Source organism: Heptranchias perlo, chromosome 22 (assembly GCF_035084215.1).
Source record: "Heptranchias perlo isolate sHepPer1 chromosome 22, sHepPer1.hap1, whole genome shotgun sequence".
Taxonomy (NCBI): domain Eukaryota; kingdom Metazoa; phylum Chordata; class Chondrichthyes; order Hexanchiformes; family Hexanchidae; genus Heptranchias; species Heptranchias perlo.
Window position 1 is genome coordinate 8,421,765 of NC_090346.1, and position 21,304 is coordinate 8,443,068.

The window sequence follows — 21,304 nt, forward strand, 5'->3', positions numbered from 1 at the left end:
TAGTTGTGCACAAACGCATCTCCACCCATAAAACACCCAAGTTACAGAACCTTACGCGTGAGTTCCTCGCAATTGCGCTTGCTCAGCAGCTCTCTTCAAATTACAACCAGATTTTCAGGTGAACAAAGTCATCTTTCTGATGTTTTATGGCATTTTTTTTTTGAGTGTTGTAGGGTAATTCTTATTTCCTGTGATTCTTGGAACTGGACGAATAGTCAAATAAAGAAAGTCACCCTCACTCATGGTGGTTTTGTTAATCAAAAGTAATTATTTAATGATGTAATAATTCATATGAGCATTTATGAAGCAAAATCATATCACACATATGACTTTCCTCTATAAAATCCCGTTATACACTTAATAATTTGCAATGTTAGATCGTTTCCCCTGGCTAGAGTCTAGAAGCAGGGAGCACAGTCGCAGGATCCGGGGTCAGCCATTCAAGGCTGAGAAGAGGAGGTATTTCTTCACTCAGAGGGTTGTGAATCTTTGGAATTCTCTACCTCAGAGGGCTGTGGATGCTGAGTCATTGAATATATTCAACGCTGAGATGGATAGATTTTTGGACTCTAAGGGAATCAAGGATATGGGGATCGGGTGGGAAAGTGGAGTTGAGGTCAAAGATCAGCCATGATCTGATTGAATGGCAGAGCAGGCTCGAGGGGCTGTATGGCCTACTCCTGCTCCTATTTCTTATGTTCCAGTGGTGTACTGAGGGAGTGCTGCACTGTTGGTGGTGTCATCTTTCAGAGGAGACATTAAACTCAGGCCCTGTCTGCCCTCTCAGGTGGACATAAAAGATCCCTTTGCACTATTTCAAAGGACAGGGGAGTTCTCCTGACCAATATTTATCCCTCAATCAACCTCAACAAAAAACAGATTATCTGGTCATTTATCACACTGTTTGTGGGAGCTTGCTGTGTACAAATTGTCTGCTGCCTTTCCTATATTACAACAGTGACTACACTTCAAAAGTACCTCTTCAAAAAGCTGTTAACTACTTTGGGGCATCCTGAGGTCACGAAAGCCCCAATAGAAATGCAAATCTTTTACTTTACTGTTAAGGACAGTTAAGCAATCACGAGAAACCGATGATACAATGCATAAACATTACTTAGATTTGGAGATGTGCCCACTTCATGTTGGAATAAGTTGTTTTAGCCAAGACTGGGGAGAAGGGAGGGTGACAATACCTGGTACAAATCCAGCTACAATACTTGTAATTCGAGTATATCACGCAACTGCACCCTGTGCACACGCAACATTTCACCTTCCACCGACAGTAAACAATTCAAATTGCTGCTTCCAGCCGCCGGGGGAGAGTCACTCATTTGATTTCCTAGTGACTGGTCTAACCTGTCCCTCCCTGCCGTCTGACCGACACTCGGTTTAAATACAGCCCAGCCGCTGATCACTCAGCTCTCTCGGGATGGAGAGTCTGGGGGCGATCCGGGGCGTTCTGTCCGACCAGACTTGGATCCTTCTCCTCACTTTCTTGCTCCTGTTGGCTTGGTAAGTGTCTGATTTAGTGACGGGGATCTTCATTCTAACGATGTTTTAAAAAATACCCACATCGTTCAGCTGGATTGACTGTTTGAACGAGGAAAGTTTCCATCATTTGAACTAGTTTCTGTTTGTTTTTAACCCTGTGTGTGGGGGGGGGGGGGGCTCCTCGCTCTCTACTTGTCTCCCCCCACCCCTCTTGCAATCGCCCTGATCCTTGAGCCGCGGACGAAGCTGGAGAATCGGTGCCGATGAGCGTTTTAGCGCTGGGGCTTCTGAGTTAGTGAAGGTGGTCCCAGGGGGGAAATGGGGTAGACTTCTGATCCTAATAGGATTTTATTTCTGAGGTGGTGGTGGTGGGGGGGGGGGGGGAGAGAGCTGATCCTAATGGGGTTTTATTAGGGGGGGGAGCCGATCCTAATGGGGTTTTATTAGGGGGGGAGCTGATCCTAATGGGGTTTTATTAGGGGGGGGAGCTGATCCTAATGGGGTTTTATTAGGGGGGGAGCCGATTCTAATGGGGTTTTATTAGAGAGGGGGAGCTGATCCTAATGGGGTTTTATTAGGGGGGGAGCCGATTCTAATGGGGTTTTATTAGAGAGGGGGAGCTGATCCTAATGGGGTTTTATTAGGGGGGGAGCTGATCCTAATGGGGTTTTATTAGGGGGGGAGCTGATCCTAATGGGGTTTTATTAGGGGGGGAGCTGAACCTAATGGGGTTTTATTAGGGGGGAGCTGATCCTAATGGGGTTTTATTAGGGGGGAGCTGATCCTAATGGGGTTTTATTAGGGGGGAGCTGATCCTAATGGGGTTTTATTAGGGGGGAGCTGATCCTAACCTTTTTACATGTACCCTTAAAATTCTCAAATTGGCACAATATATGTTGCCTCAAGGCCTGGAGCTGAAGTTTGAGTTTTGCCGTCTCAATGTATGTGTGACGAGCCCCTTTGTTTGGCTGGGACCCAGGACACAGACCCTGTAGGTCCGAGCATTAATCTGGCCCTTCTTGCACTGGTGTCTCCTCCATGTTGTGGAGACTAAACGCGGATTAGGTATTTTGCTTTGCCAAATCACTCCATTCTGTCCCCTAGAGTGACCTTAACGGCCCTTTGCCTTGCTACCTTCCACCTTAACTCCCTTCTCTCCACCCCCCGCCACCCCACCCCAATTCTCTGGGATCTCCGCCTTTTGCTTCCTACACTGTTCCAACCAGGCTCAGTGCAAACTTTAGGAACAGTATCTCCTCTTTCTCCTGGGCAATCTGCAGCCCTTTGACCTGACATTAATTTTAGTTTAAGATGATTAAAGGGTAGATAGAGAGAAACTATTTCCTCTGGTGGGGGAGGGGAGTCCAAAACCAGGGCCATAACCTCAAAATTAGGGCTCGACCGTTCAGGGGTGATGTCAGGAAGCACTTCACACAATAGGGGAGTGGAAATCTGGAACTCTATTCCCCCAAAAGCTGTTGTGGCTCTCGGTCAATTGAAAATTTCAAAACTGAGATTGCTAGATTTTTGTTTGGCAAGGGCATTAAGGGTTACAGAGCCAAGACGGGTAGATGCAGTTAAGATCAGCCATTATCTAATTAACAGGCTGGAGGGGCTGAATGGCCTACTCCTGTTCTTATGTTCAGACCTATTCCCCATTTTCTATACAGCAGGAGATGCTGGTGATGTGGGGTGAATATGGTGGCATCCAGCAGAGGGGCTGACACTTTGGATGTAGGTCGTTCATTGAAACACTATTCTGGGAGCGAAAGGGTGTACCTGGGGTGTTGCCCTGGACTAGTGAACCTAATGTACGTTTTCATCCACGTTTTTACAATTTCCCCTTTTTTTTTGCTTTCCTCCTGTGAGTCTGTTGCTTTTCTTTTCATCATCTGAGCTATTTGCACATTCTTTTATTTTAATGCCTTTCCACTGTCAGATCCATTTAGATCAATTTTTCAATTAAGCCAGTTCATTCAACCCATTAACTCCCTCTCTGTGATTGGAATGTCTGTTGCTTCTTCCCCCCGCCCAAACTTCCTGTTTGTTTTTTTTCCAACCCTGCTGAAATGCTTCCTTGTATTCCCAGTTTTCACTTCTGATGAAGAATTACACCCAAAATGTTAATTTGAGCCTTTTATCAATATTGTATATTTTCAGCATTTTCTGTTTCAGTTTTTTGAAGAGAGTCAATCTTAATCTCGGAGATGCATGAAGAAAAATGTAAAATCGTGGACAAGTCCATTTGACTGTTACTGTGCTGTCTGACTGCTTATATAACATCAAGTCTTGGATGAGCAAAAACTTTCTTCAGTTTCACCTTGGTGAGACCAAAATCATCCTGTTTGGCTCCCACACCCAATAATGACCAAGATCCCCTCTCTGGCTGATGGTGCATCCTGTTTGACCCTGAAAGGTCGATGGATGGTGGCTGGACATTTTCTTGTTAGAGGTGGTCATTGCCTGGCACTCTTGGTGTAAGTGTAACCTGCCACTTGCCTGGATGTTGTCCAAATTGCGCTGTAAGTTGGCATGAGCTACTTCACAATTCCTTTTTTTTTATTCGTTCATGGGATGTGGGCGTCGCTGGCGAGGCCAGCATTTATTGCCCATCCCGAATTGCCCTCGAGAAGGTGGTGGTGAGCTGCCTTCTTGAACCGCTGCAGTCCGTGTGGTGACGGTTCTCCCACAGTGCTGTTAGGAAGGGAGTTCCAGGATTTTGACCCAGTGATGATGAAGGAACGGCGATATAATTCCAAGTCGGGATGGTGTGTGACTTGGAGGGGAACGTGCAGGTGGTGTTGTTCCCATGCGCCTGCTGCTCTTGTCCTTCTAGCTGGTAGAGGTCGCGGGTTTGGGAGGTGCTGTCGAAGATGCCTTGGCGAGTTGCTGCAGTGCATCCTGTGGATGGTGCACACTGCAGCCACAGTGCGCCGGTGGTGAAGGGAGTGAATGTTTAGGGTGGTGGATGGGGTGCCAATCAAGCGGGCTGCTTTATCTTGGATGGTGTCGAGCTTCTTGAGTGTTGTTGGAGCTGCACTCATCCAGGCAAGTGGAGAGTATTCCATCACACTCCTGACTTGTGCCTTGTAGATGGTGGAAAGGCTTTGGGGAGTCAGGAGGTGAGTCACTCGCCGCAGAATACCCAGCCTCTGACCTGCTCTCGTAGCCACAGTATTTATATGGCTGGTCCAGTTCAGTTTCTGGTCAATGGTGACCCCCAGGATGTTGATGGTGGGGGATTCGGCGATGGTAATGCCGTTGAATGTCAAGGGGAGGTGGTTGGACTCTCTCTTGTTGGAGATGGTCATTGCCTGGCACTTATCTGGCGCGAATGTTACTTGCCACTTATGAGCCCAAGCCTGGATGTTGTCCAGGTCTTGCTGCATGCGGGCTCGGACTGCTTCATTATCTGAGGGGTTGCGAATGGAACTGAACACTGTGCAGTCATCAGCGAACATCCCCATTTCTGACCTTATGATGGAGGGAAGGTCATTGATGAAGCAGCTGAAGATAGTTGGGCCTAGGACACTGCCCTGAGGAACTCCTGCAGCAATGCCCTGGGGCTGAGATGATTGGCCTCCAACAACCACTACCATCTTCCTTTGTGCTAGGTGTGACTCCAGCCACTGGAGAGTTTTCCCCCTGATTCCCATGGACTTCAATTTTACTAGGGCTCCTTGGTGCCACACTCGGTCAAATGCTGCCTTGATGTCAAGGGCAGTCACTCTCACCTCACCTCTGGAATTCAGCTCTTTTGTCCATGTTTGGACCAAGGCTGTAATGAGGTCTGGAGCCAAGTGGTCCTGGCGGAACCCAAACTGAGCATCGGTGAGCAGGTTATTGGTGAGTAAGTGCCGCTTGATAGCACTGTCGACGACACCTTCCATCACTTTGCTGATGATTGAGAGTAGACTGATGGGGCGGTAATTGGCCGGATTGGATTTGTCCTGCTTTTTGTGGACAGGACATACCTGGGCAATTTTCCACATTGTCGGGTAGATGCCAGTGTTGTAGCTGTACTGAAACAGCTTGGCTAGAGGCGCAGCTAGTTCTGGAGCACAAGTCTTCAGCACTACAGCTGGGATGTTGTCGGGGCCCATAGCCTTTGCTGTATCCAGTGCACTCAGCCGTTTCTTGATATCATGTGGAGTGAATCGAATTGGCCGAAGACTGGCTTCCGTGATGGTGGGGATATCGGGAGGAGGCTGAGATGGATCATCCACTCGGCACTTCTGGCTGAAGATGGTTGCAAACGCTTCAGCCTTGTCTTTTGCACTCACGTGCTGGACTCCGCCATCATTGAGAATGGGGATGTTTGCAGAGCCTCCTCTTCCCGTTAGTTGTTTAATTGTCCATTACCATTCACGACTGGATGTGGCAGGACTGCAGAGCTTTGATCTGATCCGTTGGTTGTGGAATCGCTTAGCTCTGTCTATAGCATGTTGCTTCCGCTGTTTAGCATGCATGTAGTCCTGAATTGTAGCTTCACCAGGTTGGTACCTCATTTTTAGGTACGCCTGGTGCTGCTCCTGGCATGCTCTTCTACACTCCTCATTGAACCAGGGTTGATCCCCTGGCTTGTTGGTAATGGTAGAGTGAGGAATATGCTGGCCCATGAGGTTACAGATTGTGCTGGAATACAATTCTGCTGCTGCTGATGGCCCACAGCATCTCATGGATGCCCAGTTTTGAGCTGCTAGATCTGTTCTGAATCTATCCCATTTAGCCACACAACACGTTGGATGGTGTCCTCAGTGCGAAGACAGGACTTCATCTCCACGAGGACTGTGCGGTGGTCACTCCTACCAATACTGTCATGGACAGATGCATTTGCGACAGGTAGATTGGTGAGGACGAGGTCAAGTAAGTTTTTCCCTCGTGTCGGTTCGCTCACCACCTGCCGCAGGCCCAGTCTAGCAGCTATGTCCTTCAGGAATCGGCCAGCTCGGTCAGTAGTGGTGCTACCGAGCCACTCTTGGTGATGGACATTGAAGTCCACCACCCAGAGTACATTTTGTGCCCTTGCTACCCTCAGTGCTTCCTCCAAGTGGTGCTCAACATGGAGGAGGACTGATTCATCAGCTGAGGGAGGACGGTCGGTGGTAATCAGCAGGAGGTTTCCTTGCCCATGTTTGACCTGATGCCATGAGATTTCATGGGGTCCAGAGTCAATGTTGAGGACTCTTGAGGACTCCCAGGGCCACTCCCTCCTGACTGTATATCACTGTACCGCCACCTCTGGTGGGTCTGTCCTGCCAGGGGGACAGGACATACCCAGGGATGGTGATGGAAGAGTCTGGGACGTTGGCTGAAAGATATGATTCTGTAAGTATGGCTTTGTCAGGCTGTTGCTTGACTAGTCTGTGGGACAGCTCTCCCAATTTTGGCACAAGTCCCCAGATGTTAGTAAGGAGGACCTTGCAGGGTCGACTGGGCTTGGTGTTTTGCCGTTGTCGTGTCCGGTGCCTAGTGGTCCGATGCCGGGTGGTCTGTCCGGTTTTATTCTTATTCTGACTTTTCGTAGCCGAGATTTTACAACTGAGTGGCTTGGTAGGCCATTTCAGAGGGCAATTAAGAATCAACCACATTGCTGTGGGTCTGGAGTCACATTTTGGCCAGACCGGGTAAGGACGGCAGGTTTCCTTCCCTGAAGGACATTAGTGAACCAGATGGGTTTTTACGACAATCCGGCAGTTTCATGGCCATCATTACTGATACTAGTATTTTAATTCCAGATTTTTATTTAATTAATTGAATTTAATTAATTAATTGAATTTAAATTTGCCAGCTGCCGTGGCGGGATTTGAACTCATGACTCCGGATTTTAGTCCGGGCCTCTGGATTACTAGCCCAGTAACATAACCACTATGCTACCGTACCCTGGAATTGTGGAATCTTCAGCAAATAGCCCCACTCTTGACTTTGACAGAAGGAAAGTCATTGATGAAGCAGCTGAAGATGACCGCCAAGACAGCGTGGGACCCTGAGGAACACTTGCTGCGATGATTGGCTTGCGACAACCATAACCATTGTCCTCAGTGTCAGTATGACTCCAGCTGGATGTTTTTCCTTTCACCCCCATTGACCTCCGTTTTGCTAGGACTCCTTGGTGCCATTCTTGGTTGAATGCTGCCTTGATGTCGAGGGAAGCTACTCTCACCGCTCCTCATTTTCAGCTCTTTGAGAGTCAATGTCAGGATTCTGTTCTAGATGATATTTGTTGCTGGGTTCACTTCTATTTATGTAATTGTACTGAGTTGGTCTCACCCAGTTTCATAACAGTCAAGCACTGCTGATTAGTGATTTTGTAATTTATTATCCATATTGCACAATCTTTTGTTTGCATTGGCTGGGAATTTGCTGGGAATTGACTGTACATTCTCTCTCTCTCTCTCTCTGCCTTTCAGGTCTCTTTCTCTCTCTGGCTTTGTAATCTGACCCATTGTGTATTCAGAACTGTTTTCCGTGGCTAACCTGTCTGAACACCAAGGAGACCTTTGATTGGTGTGAGCGTGTCCCAGCCTAATATAAGATATGCCATTTGAGAACCTTTCACTCACTCACTCACCTGACGAAGGAGATAATCTCCGAAAGCTTGTGATTTTAAAATAAAATTGTTGGACTATAACCTGGTGTTGTAAGATTCCTTACATTTGTCCACCCCAGTCCATCACCGGCATCTCCACATCATAGACTATGTCACGGTGAGTCAGAAGCGGAGCAGCCAGTGTTCGATTGTAGATTCAAGATGCTGGGGATTGTGCCCGCTTTTAGAAATGGTCGTTTAGGGAAACTGGTACTGTTTCTCTGAAACGTTGCTTCTGGTTGACTTTTCTACTAGTGATAAAAGTTCATTTTCAATTCTTTGTATATTGCTGACGTTTAATCGCCTTTCTGAAAGTGCCAAGAACATTCCAAATTGGACAAATCCAAAAAGCAAATGCAGCTAACATCATTTTCTAATTATATCTGATGTATTAGTTTACCGAGGGTGAATTTCCTTCACGTACTCCGGCTGTATAATGTAATTCTTGCCGCTGTATTTAAAAATCGATAAGGAAGAAACATTGTCAATTATAAAATTTATCGCTGCAAACTAAGACTTGCATTTATTTAGTGCTTTATGGAGTCTCTCAGAAACGTCTTGTAGCACTTTTTCTTGATTTGTGAGAATGGATCTGGGGATTCTCTTCGGATTGATTTTGTGTGCACTAAGTTTGGATAATGAGGTATCAGAATAAGCACGTACATCACATGGCTGCCAGGTCTCCCAGCGCCATTATGTTTCAGTCTTTATTTTTCAGCCTTAAGTGGCAGTGGCGTGAACACTGGCTTAAATGCAGCAAATTTGCAATTGCCGTTGATTTTATGGAGGGGGCGGGGCTATGATAATTAGCTGTTTAACTTTTGCTGCGAGGGTCTCTGGAGCAGCGCAAAAAGTCCCAGCAAATTATGGCATAAGTCACTCTGGCCATAATTCCTGCACTGTAATACTGGCATACGCTGTAGATATGTCATTACTATGACACAAGTTTTCACCAAATTCAGGCTCAATATATTAAAAAATATATAAACACACACCTGGGCTTTCCTGATTGCTCAGTGAATTCACTCTGCCACTTTCTGAACTACAGCTAAGATTGAAAATGCTACAATTGAACTCGACGCCTCTGGCCAGGAGAAACTGGGCAGGGTTTCTGTTCCTAATCGCTACCCGGCAACCTTTGCTGTGGACAAGATCAGACTCGGTCATGATGGGCCTCCCGCAATGGAATAATCTGCCAACACTCACCGTGTAGGCCCACACATGGAGACTGGTCACTTGGATGTGTGGCACTGGTAACTGAATGATATTCATCGAGCTACAACTCACCAAGTAGCCTTCAGGAGGACAAATGTAAGGAATCTTACAACACCAGGTTATAGTCCAACAGTTTTATTTGAAAATCACAAGCTTTCGGAGATTATCTCCTTCGTCAGGTGAGTGAGTGAAAGAGAGGTTCTCAAATGGCATATCTTATATTAGGCTGGGAATCAAAGGTGTCGTTGGTGTTCAGACAGGTTAGCCACGGAAAACAGTATGTCCCAGCGTACTGAATACACAAGGGTCAAATTACACAGACAAGGAGAGAAAGAGACCCGAAAGGCAGAGAGAGAGAGAATGTCCAGTTGTATTAAAAACAGATAACTTTTTTTTCCCTCCCGCTGGTGGGGTTACATGTAGCGTGACATGAACCCAAGATCCCGGTTGAGGCCGTCCTCATGGGTGCGGAACTTGGCTATCAATTTCTGCTCGACGATTTTGCGTTGTCGTGTGTCTCGAAGGCCGCCTTGGAGAATGCTTACCCGAAGATCGGTGGCTGAATGTCCTTGACTGCTGAAGTGTTCCCCGACTGGGAGGGAACCCTCCTGTCTGGCGATTGTCACGCGGTGTCCGTTCATCCGTTGTCGCAGTGTCTGCATGGTCTCGCCAATGTACCATGCTCCGGGGCATCCTTTCCTGCAACGTATGAGGTAGACAACGTTGGCCGAGTCACAGGAGTATGAACCATGTACCTGGTGGATGGTGTCCTCTCGTGTGATGGTGGTATCTGTGTCGATGATCTGGCATGTCTTGCAGAGGTTACCGTGGCAGGGTTGTGTGGTGTCGTGGACGCTGTTCTCCTGAAAACTGGGTAATTTGCTGCGAACGATGGTCTGTTTGAGGTTGGGTGGCTGTTTGAAGGCGAGTAGTGGAGGTGTGGGGATGGCCTTAGCGAGGTGTTCGTCGTCATAGATGACATGTTGAAGGCTGCGGAGAACATGGCGTAATTTCTCCGCTCCGGGGAAGTACTGGACGACGAAGGGTACTCTGTTGGTTGCGTCCCGTGTTAGTCTCCTGAGGAGGTCTATGCGATTTTTTGCTGTGGCCCGTCGGAACTGTCGATCGATGAGTCGAGCGTCATATCCCGTTCTTACTAGGGCGTCTTTCAGCGTCTGTAGGTGTCCATCGCGTTCCTCCTCGTCTGAGCAGACCCTGTGTATTCGCAGGGCCTGTCCATAGGGGATGGCCTCTTTGACGTGGTTAGGGTGGAAGCTGGAAAAGTGGAGCATCGTGAGGTTGTCCGTGGGCTTGCGGTAGAGTGAGGTGCTGAGGTGCCCGTCTTTGATGGAGATTCGTGTGTCCAAGAAAGAAACTGATTCTGAGGAGTAGTCCATGGTGAGTTTGATGGTGAGATGGAACTTGTTGATGTTATCGTGTAGTCTCTGCAGTGATTCTTCACCGTGGGTCCATAGGAAGAAAATGTCGTCGATGTATCTGGTGTATAGCGTTGGTTGGAGGTCCTGTGCAGTGAAGAAGTCGTGCTCGAACTTGTGCATGAAAATGTTGGCGTATTGGGGTGCGAATTTGGTCCCCATGGCTGTTCCGTGTGTTTGGGTAAAGAACTGGTTATCGAAGGTGAAGACATCCCCTTCAGGAGGAGGGGAGCAAATTCAAAAAGGGGGGTCCCCCCTCCCCCCTTGGGGAACTGAGCAACTCTGGGTTAATGTCATGATAGGAAGAGAATACACACTCAAGTACTTGGTCTTGTGCACAACAACCAACACCCATGTGGATCTGCAGCTTGTTTATCTTTTTAATAATTGTAAACAATTTTACAACACCAAGTTATAGTCCAGCAATTTTATTTTAAATTCACAAGCTTTCGGAGACTTCCTCCTTCCTCAGGTAAATGTTCAGGAGCTCCTCGAAGCCTACGCATTTTTCATATAGAACAATACATGGTGTTTACAGAATGCCCCTGCAACTGCCCGTTGCCAAGGCAATCACCGTGTTCAGACAGAGAGGTGTCACCTGCAGAACCCCCGAATACACATTCAACTAAAAAACAAACAGGGAAAAAAACCAGAGAGAGGCAGAAACATCCGGAAGGCAGAGAAAGCCAGCAAATGACCCATTATATTAAAAACAGATAACATTTGTTCGCTGGTGGGGTAACGTGTAGCGTGACATGAACCCAAGATCCCGGTTGAGGCCGTCCTCATGGGTGCGGAACTTGGCTATCAATTTCTGCTCGACGATTTTGCGTTGTCGTGTGTCTCGAAGGCCGCCTTGGAGTACGCTTACCCGAAGGTCGGTGGATGAATGTCCATGACTGCTGAAGTGTTCCCCGACTGGGAGGGAACCCTCCTGTTTGGCGATTGTTGCGCGGTGTCCGTTCATCCGTTGTCGCAGCGTCTGCATGGTCTCGCCAAGAGTATGAAAACCAAGAGCAGGAAGCTTGAGAAACTCGGCATCACCACCAGCAACGACCAAGCTTCCCCTGGTACCACGGTTGCAACCACAGGGAAGTCTATTGTCAATTTATCCGACCACACCCTTCAACCAGACGAAATCGAAGTTCTCAGCCGAGGGCTCAATTTCTGCCCCACTACCAAAATGGATCCCACTAGTCTCGCGGCGGACACAGAGGAATTCATCAGGAGAATGAGGCTCCGGGAATTCTACCACAAACCCCAAGATTTCAGCAGCGAACCCAATGAGACAATCGACGATCCGGAACAGCAGACAGAGGGATCCGCGGTACAGCAACCGAAGAGGAAAGAGGAGGGTCGCTGCCCTCAGCTGGACATGTATGCTCAAGCTGTCAGGAAGTGCGTCAATGCCAGATTCATCAGCCGCACTCAGAAGACAGTCCAGAATGTCACCCGAGCACAACGCAACGCCATCAACGCTCTCAAGACCAACCGCAACATCGTCATCAAACCAGCGGACAAAGGAGGAGCCATAGTCATACAGAACAGAACAGACTATTGCAAAGAAGCATACCGACAACTGGACAACCAGGAACACTACAGACGGTTACCCGCAGATCCGACCAAAGAACACACCCACCAGCTCAACAAACTGATCAAGACCTTCGATCCAGACCTTCAAAGCATCCTACGCACTCTCATCCCACGTAATCCCCGCGTGGGAGACTTCTACTGCCTCCCAAAGATACACAAAGCCAACACACCCGGACGTCCCATCGTATCAGGCAACGGAACCCTGTGTGAGAACCTCTCTGGATACATCGAGGGCATCCTGAAACCCATCGTACAGGGAACCCCCAGCTTCTGTCGCGACACTACAGACTTCCTACAAAAACTCAGTACCCACGGACCAGTTGAACCAGGAACACTTCTCACCACGATGGACGTCTCGGCACTATACACCAGTATCCCCCACGATGACGGCATCGCTGCGACAGCATCAATACTCAACACCAACAACAGCCAATCTCCGGAAGCCATCCTACAACTCATCCGCTTCATCCTGGATCACAATGTCTTCACCTTCGATAACCAGTTCTTTACCCAAACACACGGAACAGCCATGGGGACCAAATTCGCACCCCAATACGCCAACATTTTCATGCACAAGTTCGAGCAGGACTTCTTCACTGCACAAGACCTCCAACCAACACTATACACCAGATACATCGACGACATTTTCTTTCTATGGACCCACGGCAAGGAATCACTAAAGAGACTACACGATAACATCAACAAGTTCCATCCCACCATCAAGCTCACCATGGACTACTCCTCAGAATCAGTTTCTTTCTTGGACACACGAATCTCCATCAAAGACGGGCACCTCAGCACCTCACTCTACCGCAAGCCCACGGACAACCTCACGATGCTCCACTTTTCCAGCTTCCACCCTAACCACGTCAAAGAGGCCATCCCCTATGGACAGGCCCTGCGAATACACAGGGTCTGCTCAGACGAGGAGGAACGCGATGGACACCTACAGACGCTGAAAGACGCCCTAGTAAGAACGGGATATGACGCTCGACTCATCGATCGACAGTTCCGACGGGCCACAGCAAAAAATCGCATAGACCTCCTCAGGAGACTAACACGGGACGCAACCAACAGAGTACCCTTTGTCGTCCAGTACTTCCCCGGAGCGGAGAAACTACGCCATGTTCTCCGCAGCCTTTAACATGTCATCAATGAGGACAAACACCTCGCTATGGCCATCCCCACACCTCCACTACTCGCCTTTAAACAGCCACCCAACCTCAAACAGACCATCGTTCGCAGCAAATTACCTAGCTTTCAAGAGAACAGCGTCCACGACGCCACACAACCCTGCCACGGTAACCTCTGCAAGACATGCCAGATCATCGACACAGATACCACCATCACACGAGAGGACACCACCCACCAGGTGCATGGTTCATACTCCTGTGACTCGGCCAACGTTGTCTACCTCATACGTTGCAGGAAAGGATGCCCAGAGCATGGTACATTGGCGAGACCATGCAGACGCTGCGACAACGGATGAACGGACACCGCGCAACAATCGCCAAACAGGAGGGTTCCCTCCCAGTCGGGGAACACTTCAGCAGTCATGGACATTCATCCACCGACCTTCGGGTAAGCGTACTCCAAGGCGGCCTTCGAGACACACGACAACGCAAAATCGTCGAGCAGAAATTGATAGCCAAGTTCCGCACCCATGAGGACGGCCTCAACCGGGATCTTGGGTTCATGTCACGCTACACGTTACCCCACCAGCGAACAAATGTTATCTGTTTTTAATATAATGGGTCATTTGCTGGCTTTCTCTGCCTTCCGGATGTTTCTGCCTCTCTCTGTTTTTTTTCCCTGTTTGTTTTTTTGTTGAATGTGTATTCGGGGGTTCTGCAGGTGACACCTCTCTGTCTGAACACGGTGATTGCCTTGGCAACGGGCAGTTGCAGGGGCATTCTGTAAACACCATGTATTGTTCTATATGTATAAATGCGTAGGCTTCGAGGAGCTCCTGAACATTTACCTGAGGAAGGAGGAAGTCTCCGAAAGCTTGTGAATTTAAAATAAAATTGCTGGACTATAACTTGGTGTTGTAAAATTGTTTACAATTGTGAACCCCAGTCCATCACCGGCATCTCCACATCTTTTTAATATACAGTGGTTTCTGCCTCTGTCTCTTTGACTAGCACCTGTAGTCTTTTTTAAAATTCCAGCAGATCAAAGAGGGGTTATTGTCTTTGTGTGTTCTGTAACATAATATCCTGTCTAAAGAATCCAGCTTGTTATTGGTTGAATGGATTAACTGCCCTAGTTCTGCTAGCCACTATTTTGTATTGGAAAAGAAATCTAGTACCTGGACACACATCCCCATAGTTGGATTGGGTTTCAGGCTGGCACAATGTATTCTTTTGTGCTTACATTGCAAGCAATGCTGCCCTTGGAGGGACCGGGAACCATTAGCTTTAGCAATGTTTGCTGTCTGTAGTTTCACTGCACCAAGGGTTTTAAGTTTGTTGTATTACAACAAACTTGCAATGTCCACGAACTATTATTTGATTCTGTACCAGACTTGAATGTTGCTGGGTTTCCACTGCTGCCGTGACTAAAACTGTGTGTATCTCTGTCCTGAAATTTCTAAATCCTGAACCTTGTTTAAGATTGTTCAATATTATTTACATTTTTTTAAAAAGTGAAAATACCTGTTAGTATAAGAGATTGGTGTTTGAGGGATTTGTGTATGGGAGCACAGTACATGGGTATTATTGATGCAGCTTATATTAACCAATATTGTTTTTGTTGTAAAGATTGTAACCATTTAAATTCAATTTTCAGGTACAGCGTTTCACCATATGGGTTGTTTAAACGTCTTGGAGTTCCAGGACCAAGGCCAACGCCATTCTTTGGAACGTTTCTATGCTACCGAAAGGTATGAATTGTGCTTTTCTGATTTTTTTTGTGTGTTGCAAAGTCACACATGCAGGCAGGAATCCTTTCCTGCTCCTTTAACTTAGTAGCTCTCGTTTCTGGTCAGAAGGTTGTGAATTTGAACTCTTTTTATACCAGGGTTTGAGCTCCTCATCTAAGCTGACACTCCTAGTGCAGTACTGGGGGAGGTCTGCATTAGTGTGGGTGCTGCCCTTTGATTGAAAGATTCTGTTCCAGTGATTCAGGTGGTTGATAAAGAGCCCATAGCATTATTTGAAGAAGAATATGGAGTTCTCCAAAAGCTGCCTTCCCTCCATTTAAAAAGAGATTAATTGGTCAATCATCTCTGGCAGTTTGTGGGACATTACAGTGACAGAATTGTTGTTGTACTTGTCCATGTAACAAGTCAGTGCACTTCCAAAATAATTCATTGCGTGAAGCGTGTTGAGAGATACGGTGCTATATGAATATAAATGTTCCACTATAATGAGCTGATCAATTTTGGATATAGATATCTCATTTATTGGACATGTTTCAGTTTAGTGAAGCAACTCTCAAACAAACTGGGTGATATTCTGACAACATTTGACCGTGAGGTATTGCAGTCAATAACTTCCGTTAGTGCATCACCTGTCATTAAACAGTTCTGCCTTCGCACTGTTTCTTGCTTTTTAACCGAGAAATGAGAGCAACTTCTCCAAAGCTCCTGCTAATAGTATTGTATATTTGGGTGAGAGGAGACTCGCGGCAGAGCAGGGCTAGTGCTGAGTGTCTCTCTTCGTGCTACAATGTAAGTGCTTCATTTGGTGAACCAGCCAAGAGCTGGTGAAACTCTCCAGATGGGCAATCATACGATTGTCTGTGGAGCCCATTATTTGAACTCGTGCCCCTGCGATTGGCAGTGCCAATGCTTTAGCACTGGAATGACTGCAGTAATACAAAAGAATTCATTATAACAGCTTAACTAATGAATGCATTGATTTTTAATATTTTCTGTTACAAAGCTGAATACTTTCATTGCCATTCATTTGTGTATGGGGTGGAACAAAATGTTTTCTGGTTGTCCTATAACTGTTCAGCTAGTTTTTTAAAAAATTTGTTATTTTCTTCAAATGATAACAAAAATACATTTTAACTTCACCAGGTTCCTACTCTTGAATACTTTTTAATGGAAAGAAAATAAAGCAGATGAGGAAGTCTAATGCTAGCTTGAAATATTTAGTCATCTGTTGCTTGGAGGTTTAAGTTTCTGGCAGCAGCTGAGTCAACATTTCCTGCCATGGCTATTGGCTTGGGAGGTTTGCATTCTACAAGGACTAGTATAAATGAACAATATGTGTGTGTTGGTAAACACAGTGAGGTTTGTAACCTCTATAAGGCGGCAAAGGGATGGTTGTGGTAGATGTGTTTGGTGTTCTGTGGATTTTGTGGCATCACAAAAAGGTGCAGTTGGACAAATATCTCAAGTGATTCAACCCGAGAGCATTGAAAGACTTTTATTCTTGTGTTGTTCTTTTGTTATTTCGGGAGAGTCCCCCATCTCGGCCACGTTGCAGGTTGGATGCCTTCTCTGCAGGAGGGAATGGAGAGATAATGGTCCTATGGCACTTCTAGCAGCCAGCTGGTGAATCACCCAGTAAGATCAGAGTGAAGGGAGGGAGCAGAAAGTTTAACTCGTCTCCGCCCCACTTCAGCCCACCTGCTGCTGAAACCCTCATCCATGCTTTTGTGACCTCCCATCTTCCGCCTTCCATAAATTTAAGCTCATCCAAAACTCTGCTGCCTGTGTCCTAATTCACACCTAGTCCCGTTAAAATATGTTTGTGTGGGGAGCGGGAAACTAATCATTGTAGTTTTTGTTTTTAATTTAAAGCAATCAAACAGGTTTAATATTTTTGATTTGTGTTCCTTACCTTCACAACAATACATGGTAATGTATTTTCCCTCCTACTGTCCCGACACACACAGTGAGTAGTTACTGTTCCACATTTGTATTAAGTGAACACTTTTGCTGATGATTTTGTTTTCTTCCTGGTCAGGGTATGTTTGTTTTTGATGAAGAATGCTACAAGAAGTATGGAAAGATCTGGGGGTGAGTGCATTTAATCAGCCAGTAATATATATGAAGGTGTGGGCTTTTTTGCCTTACAAAAATACATTTTACTCAAGCAATGCAAAATATAGACAAATGTAGTCCAAAAAGTGCTGTATATGTGATAAGCACAGGTCATTCCAAGTAGTGTTGGCACTGATGCCTTCAATTATTGGACTTTAAAGTACACTGTTGGCACGGGTACATTATTACACATTGAGTTTTGCCGTTTTCAGGGGTGTTTGTTCAAGCTTAATACATTTGGCTTTTTTGCAAACATTCAAACTGAGGAAATATCTTCATTGGTGCATTCACATTATGAGCCTGAAATTTCACTCCTCTTTGGGCCAAGGCAAAAGTGGAGCAGTTCTCCAATCAAGGGACTGGAATAATGGGATGGCGCCTGGTTCTGCTGGGATTCGGCCCATTTTCACCCTTGCAAGGAACTCATGCGGTGGGTGGGGGGATCGGGTGAATCTCTGTCCATGCTCCTTACACCAAGGGAACGTGTCTGGGGGATTTTCCTAGGCTACCCCAGGAATTCCGCCCATTGAGAGCTGGCAAGACTTCTGAGGAGGCCCCAGGAAATGTCCCAAAAGTCTCCCAAATTGATCCTGGAGGTGATTTTGTTAGGCTGGGAATTGGCTCCTTTAGGAGCTGAAGAACTTTTAAATTTCCCTTTGTCTTTGGCCCAGGATGGGCCTTGGGGTATCTTTGGGCTTTTCACGAGTGGGTTGGCCGGGTGCTATAGGCACTGCCCCAACTATGTTAATGACCCTGTCCCTGCACTTTGGGACATGATCTGCAGCGCTGACGATTAGGGAACTTGCAGTCTGCTCCATCACACACCAACAGAGCAGGCCAACTTCGGTGCAAAGCAATTTTGGCTTTGCACTAACGTTAAACTTGTGGATTGTAAATTACATGTGAGGGTCTGAACTGGAGCAGAACGAGACTTCCTGCTCCTGAGAGCTCGGTCACCTTCATTCTGGTGTCAGTTGGACCCTAACTCCTGATTCGGGCTCCACTTGTAGTATAGCTGTGATGCCATTGTGAAGCAAAACTGCTTCCCATTCATCTGGTTGTTATGTAACTGCAGCCTGGATTATATACTCCAATTTATGAGACATTAGCCATTACTAAAGTAAGGAAATGTCTACAAATGCTGACATGATATCATTACAGTGGCATCCAGAAAACCCCAAAGTTGTTGCAGTAAGTCTGGATTAGTGAGGTATGACCAGGCCACTACCCCCTCAGGCACTAGACTTTTTTTCTAGGGCCTCAATTCAGTTTCTAACAATGTTTTGCATTTTCCTTTTAGGATTTATGATGGGCGGGAGCCCATTCTCTCAGTCATGGATACCGACCTGATTAAAACCATCTTCATAAAAGAGTTTTACACTTTGTTCACCAACAGGCGGGTAAGTATTGATGTGCACTGAAGGCTATTTGCAGTTTAGTTCTTCATTTTCTCGCTACACCAATATGCACTTGTTTTTTCACGTTGGTCCTGATTTTAACCACCGCCACCTGGTGGAAACCAGCGGAGGGGGGTGGGGAGCAGGTACAATAACGCGAGTCAGTTACCCCCTCCAATCCTGCTTCCTTCCCGTCGTGGTTCAGGTAGAATGCAGGTTGGTCCCCATGTTTTCTTTATCTGATGAGTTCCGATCTCATGATGTGCAGAGCAAAATTCAGGCTTATCAAGTAGATAAGTATGTTTGATGTAAAGAGAAGTGACTTTTATCAAATTATCAAGAATATTTTTCTCCTAGGTTTGTGGTTAAAAATGAAACCCTGGATTCTCTTTGCAGGGCTGCTGTGTGTCAAGAGTCCAAGAACAGATGACCTAATGCATTGTCAATTTTGGGAGGAGGGGAGACCTAACTTTTAAACCAATTTGCAAAGGATGGGCTGATGCTGTGAGTTAGTGTCCGACCTTTACCTCTATCTCTATGGTTTCAACCTAACTCCCAGTGGTTGCTTGTCCACGTTTTGAAAATGTCCACACTTCAGCACCATTGGTTGTTCACGTAGTCAGACAAGCTACGAGAACGGTTTTAGAGGGAAATGGAAACATTTTACACTTGTACGTGGGTTGCCCTTTGGAGGGTTGGACTGAGCTATATTGTTGAGGTAGAGTAAAAGCTGCTTTACTCTGTATCGAGCCCAAGCTTTATCTGACCTGTTGCTTGGATCTTATACTCCTCACCTTGGAGAGCGGAGCCTTGAATTCTGACTCGATTTCCACATATTGGTTTGTGTTACACAGGAGAGGGATTTAGTAATACTAAACAAAAAAAGGAACTATATCTTGCCTGGTCTGTGAAGAGCCCTGTTCACTGATATTTTTATGGAGACCTGGGGCTAGACATTTCCTCTTTGAATGAGGTTGGGGGGGGAGGGAAGAGTGAAATGCCCATTTTAATTTACAACCCACTGAGTTGTGGGAGCACTTGGGTTTGAAGTGTGTAATTTCATTAATGATAACGGAAAAATAGCACCAGCAGGAAGTGATGGATTCTATGCAGTGAAACAACTTAATAGGAACTTTTAGGAACACTACAGTTGATTTTATTTTTACTGGGAGCATTTGAATTGTGGAGATTGGAGGGATGTGTGCAACTTATGGTATGTAGTATATTAATGAATTTATTTGTATTCATACACTGTGCATAATGCAAAGAATGGCAATAATCTTTTTTTATTCGTTCATGGGATGTGGGTGTCGCTGGCAAAGCCAGCATTTATTGCCCATCCCTAATTGCCCTCGAGAAGGTGGTGGTGAGCTGCCTTCTTGAACCGCTGCAGTCCGTGTGGTGAAGGTTCTCCCACAGTGCTGTTAGGAAGGGAGTTCCAGGATTTTGACCCAACAACGATGAAGGAACGGCGATATATTTCCAAGTTGGGATGGTGTGTGACTTGGAGGGGGGTGTCGTTCCCTGCCTGTGCCTGCTGCTCTTGTCCTTTTAGGTGGTAGAGGTCACGAGTTTGGTAGGTGCTTTGAAGAAGCCTTGGCGAGTTGCTGCAGAGCATCCTGTGGATGGTACACACTGCAGCCATAGTGTGCTGGTGGTGAAGGGAGTGAATGTTTAAGGTGGTGGATGGGGTGCCAATCAAGTGGGCTGCTTTGTCCTGGATGGTGTGGAGCTTCTTGAGTGTTGTTGGAGCTGCACTCATCCAGGCAAGTGGAGAGTATTCCATCACACTCCTGACTTGTGCCTTGTAGATGGTGGAAAAGCTTTGGGGAGTCAGGAGGTGAGTCACTCGCCTCAGAATACCCAGCCTCTGACCTGCTCTTGTAGCCACTGTATTTATGTGGCTGGTCTAGTTAAGTTTCTGGTCAATGGTGACCCCCAGGATGTTGATGGTGGGGGATTCGACGATGATAATGCCGTTGAATGTCAAGGGGAGGTGGTTACACTCTCTCTTGTTGGAGATGGTCATTGCCTGGCACTTGTCTGTCGCAAATGTTACTTGCCACTTATGAGCCCAAGCCTGGATGTTGTCCAAGTCTTGCTGCATGCGGGCACGGACTGCTTCATTATCTGAGGGGTTGCGAATGGAACTGAATACTGTGCAATCATCAGCGAACATCCCCATTTCTGACCTTATGATGGAGGGAAGGTCATTGATGAAGCAGCTGAAGGTGGTTGGGCCTAGGATGCTGCCCTGAGGAACTCCTGCAGCAGTGTCCTGGGGCTGAGATGATTGGCCTCCAGTAACCACTACCATCTTCCTTTGTGCTAGGTATGACTCCAGCCACTGGAGAGTTTGGATAATTTTATGGAGGGTGGGATAATTTGATGTGAACTTGTGCCCTAGAATCCTTGGTACCTAAGGGGAATAATTCACACTGTGGGGAGCAGCTGTAGAATGATCACAACTCTGGGTATTTGTTAATCTGACTGTTAGTTTAGAGGAACAAAAAACATTCACTTTGGTACAGATGACTGAGCAGAGTAAAATGATTATTAAGTATACACTTTTTATCCATTATCT

The 21,304-nt window shown here is 46.5% G+C and overlaps 1 protein-coding gene across 1 annotated transcript in view; it reads left to right on the forward strand.

Moving 5' to 3' along the window:
• Positions 1-1,280: 1,280 nt before the first annotated feature.
• LOC137340458 (cytochrome P450 3A30-like) overlaps positions 1,281-21,304 on the forward strand; it is a 39,547-nt gene continuing 19,523 nt past the window's right edge. Inside the window, exons 1-4 of the mRNA XM_068002899.1 lie at positions 1,281-1,512; positions 15,115-15,208; positions 17,247-17,299; positions 18,624-18,723. Coding sequence (XP_067859000.1) covers positions 1,430-1,512; positions 15,115-15,208; positions 17,247-17,299; positions 18,624-18,723 — 330 coding nt within the window. The 5' untranslated portion in view covers positions 1,281-1,429. The remainder of the gene's footprint in view (positions 1,513-15,114; positions 15,209-17,246; positions 17,300-18,623; positions 18,724-21,304) is intronic.